At 37.3% G+C, this 24,050-nt stretch overlaps 1 protein-coding gene across 4 annotated transcripts in view; it reads right to left on the reverse strand.

The window, feature by feature from the left end:
* xirp2b (xin actin binding repeat containing 2b) overlaps nucleotides 1-24,050 on the reverse strand; it is a 209,432-nt gene that overhangs the window by 30,076 nt on the left and 155,306 nt on the right. For 2 of the 4 annotated variants that reach the window (XM_073913222.1, XM_073913223.1), the window contains 3 exons: nucleotides 18,730-18,858; nucleotides 2,590-2,676; nucleotides 1,323-1,436 (listed from right to left, as the gene is read on the reverse strand). In XM_073913222.1, the coding sequence (XP_073769323.1) occupies nucleotides 1,323-1,436; nucleotides 2,590-2,676; nucleotides 18,730-18,858 (330 nt within the window). The remainder of the gene's footprint in view (nucleotides 1-1,322; nucleotides 1,437-2,589; nucleotides 2,677-18,729; nucleotides 18,859-24,050) is intronic. The other 2 variants (XM_068223681.2, XM_021479041.3) reach the window with 1 other exon arrangement.

Here is a 24,050-nt window from a genome sequence, read left to right on the forward strand (position 1 = left end):
AAGACGCAAACATATAATTCATTAATATTTCATCATATTGCTTGGTTCGTGTACTGCTTGTACACGAATTGCTTGTTGATGACTATGAGCTCATGAACACGTCTGATAAAATATCTGAATCTGATTCAATTTCACACGAGTCCTGAACCGAAGCAGTGCAAAAGTAATATATTGATTGAAATATAAAGTTAATTATTTTCTTCGCCATTCAAAATATTACATATCTCTGATTTTAACAATAAGAATAAAGTTCGTTTGGAGTGTATTGAGAATTATTATTTTTTCCTCCCAGGATTCATTTTGCACCAAGCTGCATCAAGCTGTAATGGTGGATGAGAAGGCACATAATATTATAAATATTACTTGAAATATGTAATGAAATAAAGTTTTAACACTTTTTCATGCGAGAATGTAGTTCTTCAAAACTCAAATATGTGGATTGTTAGTAAAGATTGTGTGTAATTTTAAGTGTGTTTTGCCGGTAGCGGAGATCTATGACCTCCAGGCGGTAACGGCGCTCATTATTCATGTATCCGCCGAGAGGCGCCTGTCTTCAGGCTAGACATTGGGACAATTGCCCCGTCTTCGATGGCTCTATATGCGTCCGAAAATGAAGTTTTAACTGTTTTTCATGCTAGAATGTAGTTGTTTAAAACTCTAATCTGTGGTTTATTTATATAGATAAAAAAAAATTATATATATATATTTAATTCTAAATTAAAGATTAGTGACCTCCAGGCGATGACAGGTGCCCAATACTCATGAAACCGTCTAAAGCAGACATTTACCCTGACATTGAAATAATTGTTGGCTGTTTAACAGTCTTTGGTTTCATTAATTAATTACTTTTTATTCCAGTTTATTGTGTTTTGGCTAAGCACACAGTTATGTTCATTAAATATTATTTCCTATTCTATGTTAACTGTATAAAATTAAATAAAGGTGCAGTACAACCAAAAAGATGTTGGTAACCAAATCGTTTTAGGGGCTATAACATTCTGTTATTATCTGTTAAAAGTTCATTTGTATTAATTTCTACGTTGAATTAAAAAAGGTTTGAATTTCTATAACTAACGTGCAAAAGATATAGCCCTTTTCACAGTAATTTGCTGTAATCATGCTACTTGCCGTAATTTCACAATAAAATTATGAATACAACATATTACTGTGAATTTTTCAGTTAAATACTGTGAAGGGATACTAATGTAATTTACTGTGAAAAATTACAGTAACTTGTTGTGAAAACCTGGAAATTTTTTACAGTGTGTGAATGTTAAATAATACTTTTAAGTGTCTGCTCGGGTCATATGTAATGCTGTTACCGTGCTGTTGTCATGGTCATTCATTGTTTTTGTCGCAGGATCAACAGAGAGGACTGACTGGAGAAGGATCGGCTCGATCTGGCCAATGGCAACAGGATTACAGACTCTGAGGTGCTGTACGGGTCAAACACCAGGCAGTGGGAAGTAAACAGAGTTACTTCTAAAAGGCTTACAGTAGGCTTTTCTATTAAATACATTTACAAAGACAAAAATGCTATAATTTTAGTAAGTTTCAGTTAGTTTTGTATATACACAATACAGTTTCAGTTAGTTTTAGTTAAAAGTTTGTAAAAAATGTTTTTGTTAACTATAATAACCTTGATACTAACTCAGTTTACTCTTCATGAGACGTAACTAATGGCCTATTTCCACTGACTGGTACTGTACGGTACGGTATGGGTCGGTTCGGGTCACCTTTATCAGGCTTGTGGTTCTACTGCCAAAAGGTACCTTTTTGGCGGGTGTGGTGTCTGACAGAAATTTTCAGTCGACATCATTCTTACCCTAGGAAATGTCAAAGTAAAGCTGTATGGGTAGTTCACATGTCATATAAGAAGCACTTCTCACAAAACAGATGCTTTATACCAGGGGTGGCCAACCGTGCTCCTGGAGAGCCACCTTCTTGCAGATTTCAGTTGCAACCCATATCAAACACACCTGCCTGTAATTATCACGTGGTGTTCAGGTCCTAATTAATTGGTTCAGGTGTGTTTGATATGGGTAACAGCTGAAATCTGCAGGAAGGTGGCTCTCCAGGAACAGGGTTGGCCACCCCTGCTTTATACACATACATACTTGTGTATAAATGTTCATTACCAACCCTTCTATGAGCATGTTTATGTTCAACATTCTTCAAAATATCTTCTTTTATGTTCATCAGAAAAAAAGAAGCTCATAAAGGTTTATAACCACTTGAGGGTGAGTAAATAGTGAGTAAATTTTTTGGGGTGAACTATCCCTGATGCCTATCCCTTTAAATGCAATGCGAGTCACTCTGCATAAACGCATCTGCCAAATGCATAAACACAAAAAAGTGACTCTTTTCATGTTTTCAAACCTCCAGCCTCGAAATGACATTTTGCGCATGATTTAAAATTGATGGGTTGAAGTGACAGAGTAAACAGAAAAGAAGGCATTTGAGCTGTGCTTATGGAGACCCGGAGCTGTAATCTAAGTGCTGCGTGATTGTCGTTGAGAGCCGCTACTGTTAGCGTGGACTTGTGAAATGGAGAGTTATTAGCAGCAGGCCTGTCGGAGACGTCCGTACCCTTTCATCCTGGAGGAAGACCTGCTGTGAGGCTTGACGACTCGCTGCGCTGCTCGACACACTCAAAACTGATGAATCTGACACCTCCTGTGTGACACAAGACCAGAGCTGTTAGAAGAGGAGACATGGGAAACAAGCAAACGCACACACACACTTTTCAAAAAAGAGCTCACACAGGCTGCTTATATTGTCACTATATTTGTTTGAGCTAAACAGAAATAAACAAAGCGATGATACCACAGTATATTTCGACAGTAAACTTAGATTTTGTTTTAGGCCATGTTTACACTTACATGTTTAAGTTTAAAAACAACATTTTAAAAGGAAAACAATCCACGTCCACACTACACCACTGAAAACGCACATTAGGTGACCACACACACACACACTCTGGTATGCGCTGCAGTGTATGTGGATGTCTGAGCTCAAGGCAGTCAGCGGGTGCTTTGAGCACACCTTCCCAGGTGAGAGCAGCGCACTCCACTGGATCTAATCTCACTGTAGTTGTTAAACGAGATATTTAATTCATCTTGTTTCTGTCTAAAAACTCTTTGGTCTTTTGAGTCTTTTACTTGTTCTTAGGTAACGTGTTTTGTCTGAGGGCAAAGATAAGTTCATTTATTATTATTATGTACCCACGTACAATGATTCTGCACATGTGGCTGATCGCTTGCCTTTATTTTCTATAATGTATAAACTTAGGCCATACTCACACTAGGAACAGTTACCTCGAACCGGGCCAAAGCACACTTGTCCCCCCTCCCGTCTCCCCCGACGGCCCGCGCTCACACCACAAACGGGCTTCGGCACGCTTACGTCATCACTGCTGCGCTGTTCAGTGAGTAGCGCTCTCAATCAGCAGCACAGTGGAGATTTCTCTAGTTATATCGTTTCAGTCGTTTGATATGCCGTCAAATATTTCGCCAAACAGTCCTTAGGGATGCGGTGACGCAGTCAGATATTTCGCCGAACAGAACAGAGCACTTTTGGCGCTCATAAACAATCATAAAGCTCTCGTGCTGCAGGAATGAGGAGGTCTGCTGAAGGTGAGCAGCTGTCGTGCAGTGAGGGGTTTGCGTCTTTAATAAACTACGGCAGTTTGCGTTCACTGAACAGAATTATTAATAAATCCATATGAAACAGTGCCTTAAAAGTCACACCTTGCTTTCAGTTTCGGGCTTTGGCGCGTTTTGCACTCACACACAAGCGTACCGGGCCAAAGTCCAAGTGAACCACGCTCAGGCCCACCTCTGCCAACCGGGCCAGGGCCGGCCAAGTGAACCGTGCTTGAGCCCGATTCAGCGCACTCACACTTCTCAAACGATCCGGGAAATGGGCCTGGGCACGGTACGGATGGCATAGTGTGAGTAGGCCCTTATTGTACGTTATATTTTTATAATGACCATTATTGATTATTAAACTGATATAAGAGAGGGTATGTTTCATATTTTTCAATGAAAATTAAAGGAGGCAGTGATGTTATTGGCTCCATTTTGTTATAAATATGCATATGGTGAAGATGACGATCAAATAAATATGGCCTCAACATTTTTAGTATCTGTTAAGTTAATATTATAATGAAAATAGGCAGTTCCCTACTTTTTACTTTGTTGTTAAGATAGTGAAACAACATAGCCAGGGTATGTGAATGACACTGAAAAGTAGCCTAGACTGTTCCCTTTTAAGATCCCGCTGTGTCCTAGTCAGTTTGTTTTCCATATTTTAAAACCAAAACAGCCTCTTCAGCATTTCCAAAATGCTCTGTTTTCAGTTTACACTGAAGCATATTAGTGTATACAGGGCCATAGTCTTATTGTTTTGATTAAATTGCCTTTTATTTTGAGTCATATTTCAATCTTCTGAATCATTGTAGTTTTAGTCAATTATATTCATATACAGTTCAAGTCAGAATTATCAGCCCCCCTTTATATATTTTTTCTTTTTCAAATATTTGCCAAATGATGTTTAACAGCAAGGAAATTTTCACAGTATGTCTGATAATATTTTTTTCTCGGCAGAAAGTCTTATTTGTTTTATTTCTGCAAGAATAAAAGTAGTTTTTAATTTTTTATGAACCATTTTAAGATCAAAATTATTAGCCCTTTAAAGCTATATTTTTTTCGATAGTCTACAAAACAAACCATCGTTATACAATAACTTGCCTAATTACCCTAACCTGCCTAGTTAACCTAATTAACCTAGTTAAGCCTTTAAATGTCACTTTAAGCTGCATAGAAGTGTCTTGAAAAATAGCTAGTCAAATATTATTTACTGTCATCATGACAAATATAAAATAAATCAGTTATTAGAAATTAGTTATTAAAACTATTATGTTTAGAAATGTGTTGAAAAAATCTTCTCTCCGTTAAACAGAAATTGGGTAAAAATAAACAGGGGGCTAATAATTTTGACTTCAACTGTATAACAAACAGCAAAAAATTGCTTTCAACCAACTAAAACAGAGCATCAACAATAATTCATCAGAAATATTTTGTAAACAAAATGCTGCAGGATCTTTACTCAAATCTCTGTGAATACACAAACAGCAAATAACATTTACTGGTGATCTGTAATGCATCGTGGATTAAACCAAAAAAATCATTTATGCACATTTGCATGAAATCTGCATCACATAAGCACAAATTAAAGCTCAGAATTAACACACATTCCTGATTTTCCATTTCAGGATTAAGATTGGGGCTGTCAATTACTGTTAAGCAGCAGGTTTAATGCTTTTAGTCCTCAGATGAGCAGATTTTGTAGAGTGTTAGAATACGTGCCAACACACACATAGTCCCACACACACACATTGAACCAACACAGGCTCAATCTGAAAACGTAGTCCCATGGACGTTTCTGGAGATCGCAAATTATGTAGCCGGAGGTACAAAAATTTTTTAAGCGAACGCTATGGGGTGGTATGACGGCGTTCCTTTTCGCGCTAACCAGCTGACCGATTACCTCTGTGTGGAGGGCTTTCCCGCTGCAACCAGTTTGTCTAGTTAACTCGTCGTGTACTTGACGACAACCGGGTTTGAGTCCAGGGAAGAGCGGTTCTAGAAATCAGGTAAGACAAAAACAGAATCCAAAAAATAAAACGAACGAGTGAATAACATGGTGAGAATGTGGTAAAACCCGAAAACGTGGTAAAAATTAGACGAGGGCTTTTCTTCTTCCAAACGGCTTTTGTAAATCGTTGGTTGGGTTTAGTGAAGTAAGAGGGCGGGTCAATCGGTAAAATTCGTTGGGTTTAGGGAAGGAGGAGGGTGGGTCTGTCGATTGGCTGGTCACCCAGTCAATTATTCAGTCAGTCAGACAGACGGTCGATCAACAGCAGCGTCGGGTGGGTTTACATGAGAACGGCATGGGCGTAAACGGCATTCGCGAGAGACTATAAAGCGCACACATCAGCCTCTCGCCGATTCGCCAAAACAAAAACTGCAAAAATACTTACCTCCTGGGAAACGTCCACGGGACTACGTTTTCAGAATGAGCCAGACATTAAACTATTTGAAAATAATGCACATGTGATTTGAACCAAAACAATCAGCCGGAAACAATCTGAATGAAGTAAACTGCTCATAAAGTAATGCTCACAAAATGTATTATGACTAGGGTAATTAGGGAAACTAGGACAGTTAGGGTAATTAGAAAAGTCATTGTGTAACGATGGTTTGCTCTATAGACAATCAAAGAAAAACAATATTGCTGGGGCTAATAATATTGAGCCTTAAAATGTTTTTATTTTAAACCTTTTATTCTAGCCAAAATAAAACAAGTAAGTAAATCTCCAGAGGAAAAAAATATTGTAGGAAATACAGAGAAAAAGTCCTTGCTCTGTTAAACATTGATTAATTGTTAATTAATATTAATTAATTAATATTGAATAAAATATTTAAAAAAAAGAAATACAAATTCATAGAAGGGCTAATCATGTGTGTGTGCAAATAAATACATTTTAATTAATATCATGAAATACAGTGGTTCTCAAACATTTTTCATCAAGTACCACCTTAGAAAAAAATTGTCTCTTTAAATACCACCATAATAAGCAGTATTGAAATACAGTAGAGTAGTAGGCCCAGTAAAGCAGCTACAGCTCTGCACAGTTCTAAACTGGAAGATTAATTTCTATTATTACGAATATTTATTATTGTCAGCCTTTTTAAACATTATAAATAGTCTGAACGTTAACACTGTACTGTGCTTATATGTAAAAAAAACAAGCAAACTAAAAACGTCAACATTTAAATTAACAGGTGCTTTTAAAAGTTAAAAATAGTAGGTTAATGTTCTTAAAAAGTAAAAAAAAGTGCTGTACTTGAATGTAAAGTATTAACATAGAGTAGCCAATTCATTAACACCTGGAAATGTTGCCTGGACCTCAGCAATATAGGTTATATGTCATAAAATAAATTTTAACGTATGTCATATTCATAGATAAATCTTTTTTGATACATTTTGAAGTATATGTAGCATGTACATATGACACATTCGATATCTCTGCGTTCCACTAGAAGGAAGCCTGTGTACCAGTAGTGGTACACTTACCACAGTTTGAGAACCACTGATTTAATAAAATTAATATGAAAACCCAAATGCCAAATGAGTAAAACCAAAGAATAGAGATTTGAAAAAGGTTTAAAAGTGGATGTAAGTATCTGAACCAACAGAACAATAATGAAGATATCTGTTATGAATTGTTATGTAATTAAAAAGTAACACTTTAGGTCACAATTCACGGTATTAACAAACCATTAATTAACACTACTAGCTTAATGAACTGCTAATTTCCTAATAGTTAGTACGGTGGAAGTTGGGTTTAGGTTTTGGGCATGATTAGGGATGCAGAAGATCAGACTTTATAACTCCTAATAAAAAGTTAACATCCTAATAACAGGCAGTCACTGTAATAAGCCAGTATTAATAACATGGATTGTGACCTAAACTTTACGAAGGGTAGCCAAAAAGTGTTCTGAATCAGCTGTAGGATTTTGTGTGTAAGTTCGAGAGGCCAAAAACACCTCTCACATCTGGAGAACTGCAGAAGTTAGTTTTGGTAGTCTTGAGGTCAGAGCGTCTTTAAACTACCCATCTAACATCACCAACATCAACACAAACTGCTTGAAAGGGTCTAAAGATAAAAAAGCTTTACCTTCATCCAAAAAACAACTAAACAACTATCTTTTTTTTACATTTCAGGATAAAATATCAAAAGGTTAAACAATAAAGGCATAGCCTTCTTGGCTCATATTTACCAGGCAGGCAAGTATAAGTGAAGTTCAGTGTAAATTGCATCATTAAAGCAAAGGTAACTGAATTTCAGAGCTGAAAACCCTCCTCAAAGCAGAAGCAACACTGACCGCCTCCTGATTCATTCTGCTCAAAGACTTTTTATTTTCTCCACGAGGACTTCAAAAACGCACTTTAATAAAGAGTTTCAAGTCATTAACCAAACCAGCGGACTTCTGAGATGAATCACAACAGCACAATCTCTGATTCAAAGCAAAGAAGTGTTTGAAAATTCAGACAAGTTCATTGTCTGCTCTCAAAACTGATGGAAGTTTTTAAAGTGATAAAAAAATATTACAATATTTTTATTTAATATTTTATATATAGTAATATTTTCATATAATAATATAAGACAATTTACTTTTGGTTGATAAATATGAGGTCTGAATAATGTGTGCATATATGAATGTGTTATTTATAACTGCACTGTAAATATGAATTAAATATATTAATTCATGAAATGTATATTAATTTCATTTATTTTGTTTTTAACAAGTGTTTATAATTAATTAATTGACATTTTTGGGGTGGTTTGCCCAGGGCGCCATGTAAACTGCCAGGCAGCTATGACACAAGCTATTCTCTGCAACTCTCAGTGTGGTCTGTGTGGGCCCTAATGCCCCAGTATAGTGATGGGGACTCTAATCTGCTCAGTGAGTGCCCTCTTTTGGATGAGACTTTAAACAGAGGTCCTGAAGATACAAGATGTGCAGCACCTAAAACTACAGATACTGGAAGTCTGTGCTGGCATTTCTCCTTCGTTGTTGCTATCAGTGTGTGAAGAATGGGAGATGAGGATTGCATTGACAATCCAACACAATGGGCAGCACACTGAACACATTTTGTAAGTGGTCAGAAACTTGTAAATAACTCATGAAAGAATAAAGTTATGTTAAAACCAAGCACGTCATTGTTTTTCTTTTGAAATTCCCAATGAGTTTGATGTGTCAAATGACCCTCTTCCTGTTGAAAAAAACATAAGTTGGATCCAAGATGGCCAAATTTAAAATGGCCACCATGGTCACCACCCATCTTGAAAAGTTTGCCCCTCACAAATACTAATGTGCCACAAACAGGACGTTAGTATGACCAACCATTCCCATTTTAATAGGAAAAATCCCAGCCTGATCTCACGAGAAAACTTAAGTATTTTACGTTTTGCCAGTTTAGTGGTTAATTCATACGAGTTCAGTCGTACGAAATTGTACGATTTTAAAAATGAGGCGTGGCACCTAACCCCAACCCCAAAACCCAACCGTCATTGGGGGATGAGCAAGTCGTACTAAATTGTACGAATTAGATCGTACGAATTCATACGAATTAGCCACTAAATCAAAAAGTTCCGAATTGCCGTGAGATTGTGTTGTATATCCATATAAATGGCCCACCCTGTAGAACCACCACTGACTGAATGCCACACACAACTTTTACCGCTACAGCATTGATTCTGACACTATTAATATTTAATACCCTACCGACGAATTTCATTCAAGTAATTTGTAACGAAATTTACCGTAGTTACGGATTTTACCATTTTACCTTTACTTTAGCGTGCACAGCTGGATGGTGATCCCGAAGCTGCTGCATCAAATTAGATGTGTTTGATGTGTTTTAGCAGCAAACTTTTTACAGCACATTGTGCAAAAAAGGTGATGCAAAAACGGCCCACTTCAGTCGCTTCTTTAGAGAAAATGGAGTTAGTGGACGTTCACATATTGCGTCTAAAAGTGTGTGGAAAGTGCAAGTGCCTTGCTTCCTTCACCATTTCAGCGAGCTTTGTAGATCACTGCATTTTAAAAGATAAGATGTTTTCAACTAGGTAAAGCACGAGCGTATCGCGCCATGTGCCTCCAAAGGAAATAATGAATTTGCGCCTGAAAAGACCTGATATAAAAACGACCTTATGCTGCTAGCTTCAGCCTTAGTTAATCCAGTGTGCGTGTCTATTAGCCTCGATGCACATGCTCGGAACTTTAAACTAGCACACAGTTGACAAATTTAGTAACAGCAGTTTTGTTCTGTGCAAACAAGCGGTGTTGAGAAGCCTTTACAATTAATTAACCGTTACGAATTAAAGAATGATTAATAGTGAAATCATTTAATCGTTGCATCCATATAGTTGACAATAATGTGTTTTAAATATTATTATTATTATTGTTAATAATGTTATTCATGTTATTATTATTATTATTATTGTTATTGTTATTATTATTATTATTATTATTATTATTGTTGTTGTTATTATTAATTGTAAATAAACACAAATTAAAATTAAAATAAACTAAATGAAAATAAAAACAAGGAAATATTTAGCGTTTTTCTTGGTATTAAATATTATTATTATTACTATCATAAATATTATTATAACTAAACAAACACAAGCAAATACTGTGGCGATTTTACAGAAGAAAGAAAAAAAATCTTAAAGTTAGTTGTCAATAATTCCCGTTTGTATTAGATAATCCAAACTGAAAATAGCCTTTATATACAAGCGCAAAAATACATACTGGTCTAACTTGTACATAGATAAACACAGACCTCATTATCCAGAAAAACAGGATAAGGAAAACAAGCTCAAAAATACATCGTACATACCAAACACAAAAAAATTTGATGCGAGTTATAGTTTAAACACACACACACACATACAGACACGTCTAATGAATGAGTGTGACTGTGAGCAAGAGAAAGCAGAGATAATGAGTTGACCTGCTGCAGTGGAATCCTTTCATCCTTCGCTCAAATAACTGCACTAACACACATAACGTCAGCTTATGCTCTCATTTGTCTACTTGCTGAATATCATTTAACGCACGCTTCTCTGTGAGCTGAGGATTACTGACAAGCCAACACTGCAAATCCTTTTAATGTTCCACAAACTACACAAACTCAACTTACTGATTTTAATTATTTGTGTATGTCTTGCTTTCAGAACGATAAAAAAGATTATCTTTCTTGATCTTTATTTCTAAAAGTTTCAGACACTAAATATTGCTAGCCTTACGTTTATCCCTGTGCTAATGCAGTCCAAAAAAGTTGACCAAATATACTTTATTTACTCATGTAATAGATAAATTGGAAATAAATAAATTAACTTAATTATTCATATAACATTAATAAAACCTCTGAAATCTTTGATGGGTAAATGTAACCAGCATTAAATGTTAGCAATCAATAAGGTGCTAATATGTTTATTGCAAGATTCAGCAAGTTTATGAATAAACATATTGCTAACAAGAGTCAATAAGGTGCTAACATGCTTCTAGCTAGATTTAGCAAGTTTCTAGCATGAATAAACATGTTGCGAACAAAAAACAATGTGTTGCTAACATGCTTCTAGCATAATCTAGCAAGCTCCTAACATTAATAAACATGTTGCAGGCAAGAATCAATAAGGTCCTAACATGTTTATTTAGATTTAGCAAGATTTACCAAGTTTATGAATAAACATGTTGCTAACAAGAATCAATGCGTCGGTAACATGCCTCTAGTATAATTTATTAAGTTTCTAGCATGAATAAACATGTTACTAGCAAGAATCAAGTTGTTAACATGCTTCTAGCAAGCTTTAGCAAGTTTATAAATAAACTTGTTCCTAGCAAAAATCAAGTTGTTTACATGCTACTAGCATGATTTATCAAGTTTCTAGCATGATTAGCCATGTTTTAGCAAATAATAAACATGCTTCTAGCAAGTATGTTGCTAATATGCTTCTAGCAAGTTCATGAAAAAACATTTTATTCATGAATAAAATATTTTTGCTAACATGCTTCTAACAGGACTAAGCAGCATGAATAAACATATTGCTAGCATGAATTAATATGTTGTTAACATGATTCTGGCATGATTTAGCAAGTTAATAGTATGAATAAACATGTTGCTACAAAACTCAATATGGTGCTAACCCATTTCTAGCTAGATTTAGCAAGTTTATGAATAAACATGTTGCTAACAAAACTAAGCATGTTGCTAACATGCCTCTAGCATGATTCATCACATTTCTAGCATGAATAAACATATTGCTAGCAATAATCAACTTGTTGACATGTTTATAGCATGATCTAGCAAGTTTCTAGCATGAATAAACATGCTGCAAGCAAGAATCAATATGGTGCTAACATGCTTCTAGCTAGATTTACCAAGTGTATGAATACATGTTGCTAACAAGTATCAGTGCATTGTTAACATGTTTTTAGGATGTTTTTGCAAGTTTCTAAGATAAATAAACATGTTCTTAACAAGAATCGATATGTTGCCAACATGCTTCTAGCATGATAATCAGTTTTCTAGCATGAATATACTGCTAGCAGGAATCAATGTGTTGTTAACATGTTTCAAGCCTGATTTTGCAGGTTTCTAGTATGAACAAGCATGTTGCTAGCAAGAATTAACATGTTGCCAGCATGCATTAAGCATGACTTTCAAACATGATTAAACATGCTGCTGGCAAGAATAAATAGTTGATAACATGCATCTAGCATGATTTAGCAAGTTTCTACCAAGAATCAACACATAACTAACATGTTTCTAATATGAATGAAAATAGGCAGAATTTAGCATGTTGCTAGAATGTTTCCTGCAAATCGATATCCTGTTGTCTCAACTGAACTCAGATTGATCAAAAGGAAGTAATTTTTTAAATGTGTACTTGACTAAATAAACATGAACTTATTTCTCCTAAATAGAAATAAAGTTCCTGCTTAACAACACGTCAACAATTTGCTTGCAAAAATCAATATGTTGCTAACATGCTTCTAGCATGATTTAACAAGTTTCTAGCATGAATACATGTTACTAACATGAATAAACATGTTGCTAGCATGAATCAATATGTTGCTAACATGCTTCTAGCATGATTTACAAGTTTCTAGCATTAATAAACTTGTTGCTAGCATGAATCAATATGTGGCTAACATGTTTCTAGCATGATTTAACATGTTTCCAGCATGAATAAACATGTTGCTAGCATGAATCAATATGTTGCTAGCATGCTTCTAGCATGATTTAACAAGTTTCTAGCATGAATAAACATGTTGCTAGCATGAATCAATATGTTGTTTTATCAAGTTTCTAGCATGAATCAGTATGTTGCTAACATGCTTCTAGCATGACTAATAAGATTTAGCATGAATAAACATGTTGCTAACAAAATCAGTGTTGCTTACATTCTTCTAGCATGATCTAGCAAGTTTCTAGCATGAATAAACATGTTGCTAGCAAGAATCAATATGTTGCAAACATGCTTCAAGCATGATTTAACACAATTTAGCAGAAGTAAACATGTTGTTAGCAAGAATCAATATGTTGCTAATATGTTTCAAGCTAAATTTAGAAAGTTTATGAATAAACATGCTAACAAGGATCATGTTTATGACATGTTTCTAGCATGAATTATCAAATTTCTAGCATGAACAAAAATGTTGTAGCATATGATTTAGCACATTGATTTAGCATAACATGTTTAAAACTAGTTGTAAAGCTAGCTAGTTATGCTAGTTTTGATCTTTTGAGCTTTTATAATTTTCCACAATGAAAGTCCCACAAACCAATGAACATTTTCAGAGGGATTTTAAAGAAAACTAAGTCAGATTAGAGAGAAAAGAAGAAGTATAAAACGTCATATTTGCCAGAAGGTCTTTGCTGAGTTGAAAGCCCCAGGAGGAGATGTGTTTAGAAATGCAGTCTCAGAAGAAGAATCAGAGGAATAATAAGCTTAAAAAGGATTCCAGGAATAGGATTATAATTAGACACTGAAAAGTCAAAATTCCAATTTAAATATCGATACATTTGCAGATTCACATCTCGTAGCACAGTTTGAGGGGTGTTTGTGTGACGGCATATGAGATGAGAGCACATCTCCCACTTTCTGCTGTCTTTCTGTATTCAGTCTGATTTTATTATTTTTTTCTCCTCTATCAGCGAGCTGAAGCCACCGTGTCCCTGCAGGGTGAACAGAGCGCGCTCAGACCCACTGGTATGGATGGGTGGACTGGATTCAATTTGGACCGGGAGAGCAGGATTACACAGACTGTGACCAAAATTTATCTCCATTCTGCTTCTCTCTCAGCAAACACTATCTGATTTTTTTTTTAGAGTCAGCTGCTGCATGCATTATACTAGCATGTGCCAATGCTAATGGGCTGCAGATCTAAGAGGAGACAGATGTGACTTGTTACTGTGTCAGATTTTGGGTTTGTGGTGTAAGGTCAGCTGTAAGAGGATTAATCTTACCCTAGTAGTCCACGCATTTACCACACTAGGAGTTTCCGCTCACGTGGATGCAGCATGCATGTGTGTAGCGTTTAATACCTAAATGCAGACTTCCCAAAATGACAAGCTGAGTATCCAGTATTATAGAAAACTAAACCGCTGTACTTTCTAAATCTATAATTGAAACAATCTGTCCCATATAGAAGTACTCAAAACAAGTGAAAACCAAGATTCTTATATGCTAAAAACAAAGATGAGCATGTTCTAGCATGTGGCTAACATGAATTAACACTTTACTTCAACGTTTCTCAAGTACTATTTATTTACAGCTTGTTGTTAGCATGAATTAGCTTACCATCTTTTGAGGGTGAATTATGTTGTTACTGTGTTTTTATATGAATTAGCATTGTGCTAGCATAAAACATGCTGCTAACAAGAATCAACAAGTTTTGCTAACATGTTTTAAGGATGTTTCCAATGTAAATGAGCATATCAGCAAGAATTAGCATGTTTGTTAGCATGTTTACAGCATAAATGAGCATTTCTAACATGAATGTCATACGTCCAGAATTAATTTACAGAGCAAGTATAAATTAACACATTGTTAGCATGTTCGGTCCCACTTTATATTAAGTGGCCTTAATTAATATGTACTTACATAGTAATTAATAGTTTGTTACAATGTACTTATTGTGTAAATAAATGTATTTACCATGTACTTATGCTTGATTAAATACATGTATGTAATTACATCTGTAGTTAACTTTTGTAATTACATTTGTAAATACACTGTTGACCATCCCTTACACCTTAACCTACCCTTAAACCTACCCATGCCACCAAACCTGTCCATAACCCAACCTCTATCCCAACTCAAAAGCACCACAAGTGTTCTCAAATACATTATAAACTCAGTAAGTACATTGTATTTATTTTTTGATGTAAGTACATAGTAGTTAGGGACACTTAATATAAAGTGGGACCGCATGTTCTTGTATTTTTAGCATGTGGCTAACATGAATTTACACTACTCAACGTTTCACAAGTATCATTTCAAGAGTTCACACTTAGCTGATGATTAATTATAAAAGCTTGTTTGGCATGCTGTCCCGGGAGAGAGCCCTGAGCTCATGAGATCCTCGAGGCCAGGGCTCCCTCCCGTTTCAAGGCGGGAGGGGAGTTTGAGCTCAGGTAGATCTTGAGAACTCCCCTGCTGAAGCAAGTGATTGCTCTTGAAAATAACTACGTACTAGAAGCGTGTCTATGGTGCAAATTTGGATTGTTCAATTGACTTAATTGCATGTTTTTAGGTGGCGGGAGGAAACCGGGGAGCCCGGGGGAAACCCACGCGAGTACGGGGAGAAGTGCAAACTCTACACAGAAATGTCTGCTAGTTTGGTAAAGCCAGGAACCAGAGACATTCTTGCTGTGAGGCAACAGGGCTACGCACTGGGCCACCGTGTCACCCGTCTAAGAAGGAGGAGTAGGGGTGGAAGGGGGGACTCTTCAAAACGAAGATAGCAGTGGAATGAAACCCAGGGTATTTATAGTAGTTTAGGAGTCATCTGATTGGAGCGTAGTGAATTGGATAATGCGGATCCAGCCGCTAGCAATCATAAGCACGTGATCCTCTCGAAATTTGTTTATACATAAACTTCACTTATTTAAAGCTTGTTGCTAGCATGAATGAGGATGTTGAGGATGAATTTGCTTGCTAGCATGTTTTTATATGAATTAGCATTTTGCTCCCTGCTGAAAAATCCAGCTTAAACCAGCCTAGGCTGGTTGGCTGGTTTTAGCTGGTCAACCAGGCTGGTTTTAGAGGGGTTTTGGCCACTTCCAGGCTGGTTTCCAGCCATTTCCAGCCTGGTCTTAGCTGGTTAGGCTGGGAGATGACCAGCTAAAACCAGCTTAACCAGCCTAGCCAGGCTGGGAGCCCAGCCAAAACCAGCTATGTCCAGCTTAAACCAGGCAGATCAAGCTGGTTTTAGATGGAATTAGCTGGTCATTTTCCAGCCTGACCAGCTAAGACCAGGCTGGAAATGGCTGGAAACCAGCCTGGAAGTGACCAAAACCCCTCTAAAACCAGCCTGGTTGACCAGCTAAAACCAGCCAACCAGCCTAGGCTGGTTTAAGCTGGATTTTTTAGCAGGGCTAGCATGAAATGCGTTGCTAGCAATTATCAACATGTTTCTGAAAGTGAAAGTAAACAATGAGGAGGCTCATCTCTCATTGTCGCACTGCAGATGGACTGTTTAACTGTTTTCTTGCTAGTAAAGATTTCAGTTTGTTCACTTACGAAGTCCTCCATGTAAATATCAAATGTGCTATGGAGCGAAGCAACTGACTCTTAAAGGGAAGGGGAGATGAGACTCTGATTGGTTTATTCTCAAACACACACCTATAACAGATTAAGAGAATAAGCTCAACCCTGTTAGACCATGCACCACGGAGAAAGGCATATTTTTCCATCCTTAAAATAGCAAAAGTAGATTCTGACACGCCCTTAATGCTTTTGCACCAAAGTGCTTTGGACTTTGCGTATGGATCGTCAAAATAGAGCCCTGTGTCTGTTCCTAATACAAAAACATCAGCCGAGAAATCTTGACTGCATTCAAGCTAGTTCCGTATCCAGTAAGTCTCAATGTTACAACTGCAGATTAAAATGGAAAACAAAAGGCGGATGTGAAATACCTCCAGGATTAGTTTTGGGATTTAAAATGTACAAAGGCACTAAAAGTCAAACAATAGAGGAGTGTGTTCTGCTTTATGTTCAGTCACAATTCACTTGTGCCATGCATTGCCTGGGTGGAAACTAAACTGATGTGTGTGTAATGATGTGTGACACTTTAGTATGGTATTAAAATTCATTGATTTCTTTTTTTTCCACCAGATGCCGCGTGTCAGTGAGTCGAAATCAAAGTGACTGCGTCTCAAATGCACAGTTTTAGCAGTTAATTCTATCCTGTACACATTCATTCAAAAGCATACACTGTGACTGTCAGATTTCATTGCCATTTACAGTGTAAACACTTCTCACACACCAGAAATGCTTTGCTCTAATGACATGTACTAACTAATATATTGGACACATATTTACTAATTATGAAACAGGGCAGCACAGTGGCTCAGTGGTTAGCACTATCACCTCACAGCAAGAAGGTTCGAGTCCCGACTGGGTCAGTGGGCATTTCTGTGTGGAGTTTGCATGTTCTCCCTGTGTTGGCGTGGGTTTCCTCTGGGTGCTCCGGTTTCCCCAAAGACATGCGCTATAGGTGAATTGAATATACTAAATTGGCCATAGTGTATGTGTGTGAATAAATGTGTATGGATATTTCCCAGCACTGGGTTGCAGCTGGAAAGAAATCTGCTGAGTAAAACAAATGCTGAATAAGTTGGCGGTTCATTCCACTGTGGAGACCCCTGATGAATTAAGGGACTAAGCCAATGAAAAATTAATAAATGAATGGTATATATATATATATATATATATATATATATATATATATATATATATATATATATATATATATATAATTATGAAAATATAAAACTAAAATTTTTAAGTTGAACTAATTTACATTTTTTGGCTAAGCAGTGGCGCAGTAGGTAGTGCTGTCGCCTCACAGCAAGAAGGTCGCTTGGTCGCTGGTTCGAACCTCATTTTCTCCAACTTAACTTGCTGGATAAGTTGGCAGTTCAGGTGGCGACCCCGGATTAATAAAGGGACTAAACCAACAAGAAAATGAATGAATGAATAATTGATATATGCAGACACAACTTTTATAAAGAGCAGCATAAGAAACACTTAACCATCCCCACATCGAAAAATCTCAAAATTTACAGGTGTCTATGTAACGGGGGCCAGCTAGTAAGTTGCTAGAGTAAAGATGGTAGAGGCCATGGTCTTTATCCTCGTAGGTAGAGCAACCGAATCCCATGCAGAAGGTCGCAGGGTTGATACCAGCTAAGAGCGGCTTGGGTGGTGTAGGACCGGCGGAGTTTCATTGGTGCCGTGACCCGGATGGGAGTGAAGTTTAGGGGGGTGAGTGTAACGGAGGCCAGCTAGTTAATGCTGTGCAGGTAAACCTCACTCCTCTGACCTCTAAAGGTGCTCTAGTGATTGATGCTAGAGGCCAAGGCCTTTACTCTCCTTGGTAGAGCAACCGACTCCTATGCAGAGGGTCACAGGGCCGATACCAGCTTAGAGCGGGTTGGGTGGCGTAGGACCAGCGGAGTTACATTGGTGCCGTGACCCGGATGGGAGTGAAGTTTAGGGGGGTGAGTGTAACGGCGGCCAGCTAGTAAGTGCTGGTAATCCTCACTTCTCTGATCTCTAAAGGTGCTCTAGCAGCAGACGCTAGAGGCCACGGTCTTTACTCTCCTTGGTAGAGCAACCGACTCCCATGCAGAAGATCGCATACCAGTTCGATACCAGCTCGGAGCGGGTTGGGTGGTGTAGGACCGGCGGGGTTACACTTAAATAAACAACTCTCAACCCTCTCATTTTCCCAAGGAAATTCATTATCATTCTGTATTTGTAGATCCCAATGTTGACAGGTGTGTTTCCGCCTGCAGTGTCTCACCTTGAAAAAAATTATAAATAATAATGATAATAATAAATAAATAAAAAGTGACCTGCACAGCTCTGTGTGAGTGTTGAATCTGGGTGACGGTGTGAACTGAAGATCTGCTCTCAGTCTCAAACTGTCTGCGGATGCTGGCCAAACCTCCGGGCAGAGAACAAACCTCAGCCTCCTCCATGACCTGAGGAGCAAACACAAACACACACACACACACACACACACACACACACACACACACACACACACACACACACACACACACACACACACACACACACACACATATACACACAGAAAAATCAGGCTAAGCAGATTTATGCTTTTACAAGAGCTGCAAGATTACAGCAAGAAAAAAATAGTGTGATCACTCGTCTTCATCCGCCATCCAACAAAAAAAATTCATATATTCATGAGACAATGTGGCTTGTGCGCACACACACACAGAAGCCCAGATTCCAGCCTTTATCTCATTATCTCTGTGGCTTTCCAAAATCACATTTTAAGATTTCGCATGACAGCCTGATTTGCACGCCGTCCCGTTTGTGGCCCTGATACTGTGAGCTTTCATTTACTCAGAGATCCTGTTAGCCCGTACATGCTGTCGCCACTCAATACTGCAGGCTGAGAGCGCTGTTTATTTGCACATGCTGTCTGCTTTTTTTATGCAATGACTTCATTTAATTAATTCTGCAAATCAACTACCGTGTTAATGAAAAAAGGTGCATCTAAATATAGCTTTTAACAAGCCAAATTTGCCAAAATAACACAGGTACGAAAACATTTATATTATGGTAACGTGTTAAAAGTTTATTGTATAGATTATTGCCCACACTAAAAAAATACTTTTGCTGTTTGTTCAAACTACTTATTTAAAATGAGCTGAAACAACACAATCCTTAAGTTTTTTTTTGTGACTAATTATTTGTTCCATGTTCAAATTTGTAAATATGAATAAATTAAAGGGCGGCATGGTGGCTCAGTGGTTGGCACTGTCGCCTCACAGCAAGAAGATCGCTGCTTCGAGTCCCGGCTGAGCCAGTTGGCATTTCTGTGTGGAGTTTGCATGTTCTTCCAGTGTTTGTGTGGGTTTCCTCCTGGTGCTCAGGTTTCCCCCACAGTCCAAAGACATGTGCTATAGGTGAATTTAATCAACTAATTTAGCCGTAGTGTATGAGTGTGTGTGTGTGTGTGTGTGTGTGTGTGTGTGTGTGTGTGTGTGTGTGTGTGTGTGTGTGTGTGTGTGTAAATGTGAAAGTAAATGAGTGTTTCCTAGTACTAGGTTGTGGCTAGAAGGGCATCCAATGTGTAAAAACCATAGTTGGCGGTTCATTCCGCTGTGATTCCCTGATAAATCAGAGACTAAGCCGAATGAAAATGAATTAAAGAATAAATAAAGTTAAATCATTCATGTTGTCCCAAAAACAATCTATTGTGTGGAGTCCAACATTTTTGCACAGTGCACAGTGTGAAAAATGCAGGGTTTCACAAAATTCCTTCATGTAGCCCCAACACAACGTCACCTTAGAATTATAAGGTTCTATCTGACATTTTTGAGTTATTGACATATTAAATGAGAACTTATTTACAATATAGGATGTTTTTTATAAGTTGTTTAAATTTTAAGACTTGAATTTAGAATTTTGGCATTTCAACTCATTTTCAATATGTAGTTTGAAGAAGCTGCAAAAAATAGTTTTAAATTAAACACTTGTTGAATTAAATAAATTTGACATTTTTAAACACAAAAAAAAAAAAACAATTTCTATTGTAATTATATTTTGCTGTTTGTTCAAACAACATGTGGGATTGTGTGGAAGCCAGCATTTCTTACACTGTGGCAGGAATGAACTGCTTTTACTATTATTATTATATATATAATTTTGATAACTGTGATGATGGTTTTTATCCAGTAGTACAGTATATCACTTTTAATTTTTCAATATAGTAAAACAAACAAATACATATTACAGTGCTTTTAAGCCATACAAAAATAAAGCATATTATACTGTATATATCAGATTATTAACAAAAATCTGCTGATGAATGCTGCAGCATACTGTAGTATTGAACTGATAAACTGTAATAAATACTGCTGTATAGGGCTTACATTAATTGAAATTCACTTTCGATTTCAATTTAAGCTTCCAACGATTATAAAAACATTAATATAGATAAACCATCTGCTTAAGGCTAGGAGTAAGGTTAAAAAAAAAATGTATTTTAAGGGCGACAAATGTTTATTTGTTCTCTAAATATACAATTCACGGAACTATATTTGTATTGTAAGCAAACTTCAAACCAATCTCCTTTAGAGTAAATTTTATACAAAAATAATAATAATAAAATAAAAAAGTCCTTAAAAAATGTTTTGGGTATCCTTCCACAAGCTTCTTACAATAGTCTGAAGGAATTTTGGCTCATTCCTCCTGACAGAACTGGTGTAACTAGGTCAGATTTGTTGGCTGTCTTGTTCGCACAAGCTTTTTTAACTCTGCCCACAAATTTTCTATAGGATTGAGTTCAGGGCTTTGTGATGGCCACTCCAAAACATTCACTCTGTTGTCCTTGAAGCACATTTTAACTAAGTTGGCAGTATGCTTAGGGTCATGGTCTGTTTGGAAGACCCATTTTTGGCCAAGTTTTAATTTCCTGGCTGATGTCTTGAGATGTTGCTTCAGTATTTCTCCATATTGTTCTTTCTTCATGATGCCATCTATGCTGTGAAGTGGACCAGTCCCTCCTGCAACAAAACAGCCCCATAACATGATGCTGCCACCCCCATACTTCACAGTTGGGATGGTGTTCTTAGGCTTGTAAGCTTTCCCCTTTGTCCTCTAAATGTAACACTGATTATTTTGGCCAAATAGTTCAATCTTAGTTCCATCAGACCACAGGACATGTCTCCAAAATTTTTTTTTTTCCCCCTAGGTGTAATTTAGCAAATTGTAATCTGGCTTTGTTGTTGATTCTGGCTTGTTGATTTCCTCATGTTGTCACTCAAGGAAGCACTGTGTTTGAGGTTTTCCTTAAATACTATTCTACAGTAGTGTCTCCAGGGCCGGAGTGGGACTCATTTTCAGCCCTGGAGTTTCAAGCCAGACCGGCCCACCTCAGTTTACGACTCACTATATTAAAATAAGGTAATTTCCAATTCAGTTTCTAATGACACTATCATGTCTTTTTCAAGAAAACAGCTGCTTTAGAAATTCAATTGTTCAAAAGCCCTAACAGTATTATATGTCTTAACAATAAAAATGAAAAAATAAAAATAAATAAATTATTTTCCAGGTGAGATTCGAACATGGGTCGGCAGTGTCATAATACAATGTCTTTACGACTGGTCCATAATAGCGCTATTTTGGTAGAAATAAAAAATAAGTATTGGACTGTGACCCGCAAGACACGGGGATATTTTCTATTCATGGCTTAACCTTTTTCTCCCCTTTTTAGATTGCTGATCAAGTTATGTCAGATTTAGTAATGTAGTGAATCATCTGATTTTCATTGAGCAGGTGTATTTTTCATTAATATTAATTATTCGAATTCTCGAATTCGCTGTTTGGGGTCAAATGATGATGGTTAACGTTACATCATCATTACGTTAGTTAACCTGCAGACTGCATTTTGCTCACAGGGCTGCAAGAAAATAAATAAGAAGAGCGGCGCTGCGGCAAAATAATGAATAAAAAGAGTGAAGCTATGGTCAAATAAATAAATAGATGAAAAAAAAGTGTTACTGCTGAGAGCGCAAGCAGCTAGGGACATTGGCCCTTACGGCCAAAAAACGGACCGGCCCATCGGGAATTCTCCCGGTGCTCCCGATTAGCCAATCTGGGCCTGTGTGTCTCCAATTAACTGAAATGTTGTCAAGTAGCCAATCAAAAACTTCTGAAACCTTGACACCGTCATCTGAGCCATTTATATATATAAATGAGTAGAGGTGTGAACCTACACTAGTCTCACGGTTCGGTTCGGTTACGATTATCATGCCATCAATTCGGTTCAATTCGATATTTCGGTGCATCACGGTGCATTGACGGTGCTTCCCATACACAGTTTTATATTTTCTTCACAGCAGCATTTCTTGTATTAAAATGTATGAATATATTTATATTTATATACTATTTACATTTACATTTAGTCATTTAGCAGACGCTTTTATCCAAAGCGACTTACAAATGAGGACAAGGAAGCAATTTACACAACCAAGAGCAACAATGAATAAGTGCTATAGGCAAGTTTCAGGTCTGTAAAGTCTAAGAAGGGAAGTATTAGTAGTATAAGTATATATATATTTTTTTTTTGGTACAGTTAGTGTGATATTCAGAGAGGCAATTGCAGATTAGGAAGTGTAGTGGAGACTAAATAGTTGAGTTTTTAGTCGTTTCTTGAAAGAAGCGAGTGACTCTGCTGTTCTGATGCAGTTAGGGAGTTCATTCCACCAACTGGGCAGATTGAGCGTGAGCGTGAGCGTGAGCGTGAGCGAAAGTGATTTCTTCCCTCTTTGGGATGGAACCACGAGGCGACGTTCATTCACAGAACGCAAGTTTCTGGAGGGCACATAGATCTGCAGAAGTGAGAGCAGATAAGAAGGAGCAAGGCCAGAAGTCACTTTGTAGGCAAACATCAGAGCTTTGAATTTGATGCGAGCAGCAACTGGCAGCCAGTGCAAACGGACTAGCAGCAGAGTGACATGTGCTCGTTTAGGTTCATTGAAGACCACTCGTGCTGCTGCATTCTGGAGCAGTTGAAGAGGCTTGATAGAGTTAGCTAGAAGCCCAGCTAGTAGAGAGTTACAGTAATCCAGTTTGGAGAGAACAAGAGCTTGAACAAGGAGTTGAGCTGCATGTTCAGATAAGAAGGGTTGGATCTTTCTGATGTTATAGAGTGCGAATCTGCACGATCGAGCAGTTCTAGAAATGTGGTCAGAGAAGTTTAGTTGGTCATCAATCATTACTCCAAGGCTTTTCACCATTTTGGATGCAGTAATGGTTGCCCCATCCATCTGGATTGAAAAGTTATGGTGTAGAGTCGAGTTGGCAGAAACTACAAGCATTTCCGTTTTTGCAAGGTTCAGCTGAAGATGATGATCTTTCATCCAGTGTGAAATATCCAACAGGCAGGCTGAGATGCGAGCTGGAACCGAGGGATCATCAGGACGAAAAGTGAGGTATAGCACATATTTGTAATACAATTTTGTCATTTATTAATACAAACAGTCAGATATATAAACTGTAACTTTAAACAAAACGAGCATTTAGCAAATAATATAGACAAATATAAATATCCAGCTCAATTTCTGATCCTTGTCTAGTTCTCTTACACCTCTTTGATTGGTCACACCCTCAAAAAAAACGGTTGCGATTGGTTCTT

This window comes from Danio rerio, chromosome 9 (genome assembly GCF_049306965.1).
Source record: "Danio rerio strain Tuebingen ecotype United States chromosome 9, GRCz12tu, whole genome shotgun sequence".
In the NCBI taxonomy this organism is placed as follows: Eukaryota; Metazoa; Chordata; class Actinopteri; order Cypriniformes; family Danionidae; genus Danio; species Danio rerio.